We start from the raw sequence: 5,568 nt of genomic DNA on the forward strand, positions 1-5,568 counted from the left end.
CTTTCTTCATAGTCACTGCCGTGAAAGCCTCAAATCTTACATACTGGATGTAAGATTCCAATAGATCAGCAATGATAGTTGAAAGAGGACTTGCACATCATATAACAGTCCAGTGGATTTAGGATGGCTGTAGAACCTTAATGGTGGTTGAAAGAGGACTGGCACATCAGTTAAGGTGCAGTTGTTCTGCTTTTCATTCTTGACGTGGCAGCTGCTGGACCATGTGCTCTTCAACCCAGCACTGTGGATCTACACTCCTGCTCCCGTCCAGGCGCGCCTATACTCATACCTGGCCACTGAATTCCTGTCCGACACGCAGATCTACTCTACTGTGCGGCGTGTGTCAACTGTGCTTCAGACTGTGCACACACTCAAGTACTATTACTGGGTAGCTAATCCACGTGCCAAGAGTGGTATCACACCCAAGGGGCTTGGTAAGTCATATTGTTACTGTGCTGAATCTAAGAACCAAGTCTGGCTGAATCATGATCTTAGGCGTATGTGTTCTTGTGATTTTGAGAGAGTCTAAATTTCAGAGCTTGCTCCCTGCTTCTGCTGGTTTCTTGCTTTACTTGCTCTTTGACCCTGAAGAAGGAGGCTTTATTTTCCTTTGATACATCGGGCTGTCTTTTAGCTACATGATCTTGCAGTTCAGAAGACTACTGTTCATATTCATGACTGTGGGAACCTTGAATGTAATATAATTTTTGGCCAACCTCTTTTGTATTATACTGGATTTCGTTTTTGAGCTGTATCACTCCTTGAAGTGTATCCAACCTTTGGTAGACATTGCAGTTGCTATCATCATGGTTATATCCTTGACTATTGTAGGTGAGAATAAGTGTATGTTGAGAGGTGACTGGATAGTGTTCTGAGCCAACTATCCCCTCTTCATCAGAGTAGGCACTGAAGTAATAAAACATTAAGAAAATATAAACTTAGATGACAGGTACAGACTAATAAAGATATGGAACAGAATACTTCTCAAGACACAATCATCTTCCATAACTCCACTTGACTTTTCATTGGCTAGCATATGGTTTGGAACACTAGCCAGTCAGATCACCATTTCATCCACTCATCCTCCATGGTGCCTGTATACAGTGACACATAGCCCATTCAGTACATATGCTCTTATAATGGAGGTTGCAGTAACATCCAGAGACTGGACAAAGTGGAAAGTGCAACAAGCAACACTTCTCAAGTTTTGAAGGCAATAATTTGTATGTCTGATTTCTTCTCAAATGATTTAATTTTAACACGTTCATGTCTGGGTACCAACATGGCTACCACACACTGTACTACACTTAAACATAAGGTGTAAAATGAGCACAATATTTTGTTCTCATTTTCAATGCTGAAGTCTCAGTATGTCCTGTACTCTGTGTGAGAAATCATTCTTTTGTGTAAGGGAAATGATTTCTTATTAAAGCACCATGTATTCAGAAGAATGAAGTAATTTTCATGCTTTTATAAATTATTTTTAAAATGCTTTAATGAAGGAGAGGTATATCTGTCTGTCTGCATGTTTCATCTCTGAAACCACTGAACGAATTCAGATGAAATTTGGTATAAGATATCCATGCCAGCAGTTACTTTGCAAGTTTTCTCTTGGTTCAGTATACTCCAACTGTGTATGAAGCTGAGATTGAATGTTATCTGTTTCATTTGTGAAATTGTAGGTTGTCATGTCAGTGTATGTGAAGATAACACATCCTAGAAGAGAACAGTAATCTTTATCTATTTTCTCTAAAGTGGTTTATTGTACAGAAAGTGGGTATATATTGTAAATAAAGTGTAGACATCACTAATATCAATAACCTTTGTTTGTAAATATTTTTATGTGATGAAAATTTGACAATGTAAAGAAAAATAATTTCAGACTTTATGCAATATGATGTTGAATGAAAGTATAAAGGGCGGGCCTTCTCAGCCCTTGCACTGTGACTTACAGTGGTCTATTGTGCTTAATATGAGGTTGATAATGTGATTAACTTTGCATCAGACATTCATATCTGCAAGGAATAAACATCAAGGCAAATGTGGTACCCATATTGACAAAGAAAGAATTTGTATTTGTGTGCTTCTGCTTCCTAGAATAAGAGTCACCTTCCCATTGGGAATGTACTGTATACAACATTTGTCACTAACTCTAACTTCCAGAGTAACTTTTCTCTTTTCTTGCTCTTGGAAATTTCTGTTGCATCTCTAGCTTTGGAATTTGTTGTGATTATCAGCTGAAGTCCTCATAACGTTGTCACGTGTTGACTATGTAATATGACAGTAATTCACGGGGGTCTCGGATGTAGAGAATATGTTTATTGGGAGAGAAGTGGAAGAAGTGGGATTTGACTTAAACATGCAAACAACACGCAGAACAGTCTGGGTGACATATAAAAATAGAAGCTCTGAAATATTGATATGTGAAGGAAAATTCAGAATTCCACTTTATGGTGTAAAGATTGGGGCTTTCCTGCTTAATCCACCTGTATGCCATGTACTATAAAGAAGAAATTTCCAGAATGCTTGCAGATGCAGATACATTAGCAACCATGTTGTTTCTACCAGGGTAAGGTGCCTTATGTACTTGGCCTCAGCAGTGGTTGTTAATTTACCAGTTTAATGTTTGATGCCCAAAATTAAAATGTAATGGAAGTAAAACTCTGTAACTACTCAGAATAGGTTGATTCAGCGAGGTAATAGAAAGCATCGAAAAGAGAGAGAAGACTTGATGACGAACTGAAAAGTAAGATTTGGGGGAAATATAAGAGATTTCTATTCATTGACCCATATAAATGGATGATGCTACAAGAAGAAGAAAAGGAATTAGGGGGAGGAGGTGTACATGCTCAAAAGAAACCATGTTGTAGAGCCCTATTTTTTGTACACATATAACAGATTTACACACCGCTGTATACTTAATATCACCAAATTTGTTTCCCCTTGGAACTTTTCTGTGTGCAGATCATGCTTACTATTCACATTAATTCACATTGCTATTTAAAAGAACGGAGATTAAAATAATGATGTAATTGGAGATGGACCTGTTTATATATTTAAAATGTATGAACCTTTTGGATAAAACTGGCTGGCTTGTAGAAATAATTTAGTTAGCATATTTGAATGTGTTTTTCATTGTGGGGTCATACTATTTTAGACAGTACTCCTGACATTTTGGAGGAACTTCCAGGATTCAGTGAAGATTTCAGTGCCAGAAGTTTCTGCAGAGTGTAGCAGACTAAAAACATTTAATCAATGTCAACATGAAAATCTCAGGACTCGTAATAAGTGTGATCTCTAAATATGCCTTTTTATTGCTTGTAGATGGACCACGTCCTCCTCATAAGGACATTTTGGCAATTCGTGGTTACATCCTGTTGTTCCTGAAGCAGCTGATTATGATTGGCAATGGTGTGAAGGATGATGAGCTGCAGAGTATTCTCAACTACCTCACCACCATGCATGAAGTAATTGACTGCCAGTTCTATTTAATTTGAAGTAACTAAATGTAGATTTGTTTAAAACTGTAATTAATATGCAAAATGGCTTATTCTTTTCAGTTGTGATATATTACATGTACAGAAGAATTACATTCAAATAGTTGCATATATTTTGTTGGCCTATGTCTGAACATTGTTTCACAACCTTAGATGCAGCTGATTTAAACTCTCCAGTTTTGCCAAAATAGTAGGTGTCAACACTCCATTCTTTCCTTGTGCGTAACCTTTCTTCTCGTCGTTTTCACTGTTCCTTGTAAATGTCAGAAATGGAGGTGTGCTTATTATATTTTCCACAGTAAGTCAGTTCATAGTATGTTTATTTACAATGTTAAATTGCAACATCCTGTTGCACTGCTTATATTTGACTTTACTAACTGATTTTTTGCCATCTATGTGCAATGACGAGAGAATACTAACTAACGTTGAACATAGGTTGCAAAAAAGTGGAACGAAAAGTCACGCATTTGCTTATGGTGCAGACACCCACAGTTCCACTTGCAGTGAGGTGCCTTTTTCTTTTTCTAAACACCATGCTTATAATGGCTTTGGAGATCATAATTTAATCTCTTTCTTTCCTGTCTTCCTCCACCGCTCTCATTGCCGCCACCACTGCCATTAACTGGCTTAGATTGTCTGACGTATTCTGAAATTTGAATCTTACAGACAGTCATCAGGACTCCTTGGATGGGTTATCAGCCCATCGCAAGGCCACTGCTTACACAGGACAATACAGATACCAAATAAATGCAGACATCCATGCCTTGAGTAGAATTTGAATGCATAATCCCAATGTTTGAGCAGGTGAAGACAGGTGTTTGTTTTCTTCCTTCTTTTATTCATATATAAGAATGAGAAGAGTGCTCTGCTCTGCTTCCTGCCAGATATATACCACTACTAATCCATTCCCTTAAATATAATAAGAATGCAAGAAGATGCATTTATTCCTCTGTGCTTCCTCTGTTGCTTTTTGATTTTCTGCAGCATGAAACTTCGGTTCAGGTAGGAAAGTTATGGCCAGTGACAACATTCTGTTGGAACTTGATTCAGATCATTTTTCTGATGTATCCAATAATGCAAGTATTGAAACAGAAACCTTGGACGCTTATGTGGTCACTACCAGTATGGTTACTGCCCATGATTTCAGAGGCATGCTGATTGCTTGATCATGACTTCTGTTGAAAGTTTTATTATGAACAGACACTACAGAAGACCAGTGATTATTTGGGACAGCATTGCTTACATTTTATTGTGTGTCTTTTGCAGGATGAAAACCTTCATGACGTGCTTCAGATGCTGATTTCCCTCATATCAGAGCATCCAGCTTCAATGGTGCCAGCTTTTGATGTGAAGCAGGGTGTGCGCACAATCTTCAAATTGCTTGCCGCTGAAAGCCTGCTGATCAGGCTCCAGGCTCTGAAGTTACTGGGATTTTTCCTCAGCCGCAGCACACACAAGTGAGTTGTCTGAGATCTCTCCATTCATCCACACTAAAGTATGTTTTATCACAATACTGCTGTACCTTTCAATCAAGTTTATTTCCATTTTCATAGGTGGATCACTGGTAACTAACTCCTTGGTGCATAGTGTTCCTTGAGGAGATACTCAAGTGGGCAACAAATTCTGGTCCTTTACAGAATATTACCTTAAGGATTGTGTCCTGAGCCAGTGGAATCCAGCCTCCACCTTCAAATCCTGTTTTTCCAATATCTGTTTAATTTTGTCATTAATCTATGCCAAAGTCTTCCAGGTGGTTTCTTTCCTTTAGGTTTCCCAATCAAAAACACTAAGAAAAGATGTAATTTTTTAGACTGGGCATAGATGATAGCTTCTTCGTGGAGCTAAGCCCTGGAGAAGCAGCCAGTTGTGCAGCTACTCAGGAACTTCCAAACATTTTATGGAACCCAAAGGTTAATTTCCATGTTCAGTCCATACCATCCCATCCTATCTCTCTAAGATCCAGTATCTGATATGCATTCCTCTTCTCCCCCATTTATGCTGCATGCCCTGGCCATCTCATCCTCCTTGACTTGATCGTTCTAATTACCGTATTTACGCATGTATAGGCCGC

The 5,568-nt window shown here is 38.4% G+C and overlaps 1 protein-coding gene across 1 annotated transcript; it reads left to right on the forward strand.

The window, feature by feature from the left end:
- Positions 1-154: 154 nt before the first annotated feature.
- Positions 155-4,954, forward strand: LOC111875201 (neurobeachin-like; the record flags this gene model as incomplete). The annotated part of the gene is made up of 3 exons (XM_023871263.2): positions 155-434; positions 3,325-3,467; positions 4,764-4,954. Coding segments are annotated over 3 exons (614 nt in total), but the record flags the coding sequence as incomplete, so codon positions are not given.
- Positions 4,955-5,568: the final 614 nt, after the last annotated feature.

This window comes from Cryptotermes secundus, unplaced genomic scaffold (assembly GCF_002891405.2).
Source record: "Cryptotermes secundus unplaced genomic scaffold, Csec_1.0 C38811160, whole genome shotgun sequence".
In the NCBI taxonomy this organism is placed as follows: Eukaryota; Metazoa; Arthropoda; class Insecta; order Blattodea; family Kalotermitidae; genus Cryptotermes; species Cryptotermes secundus.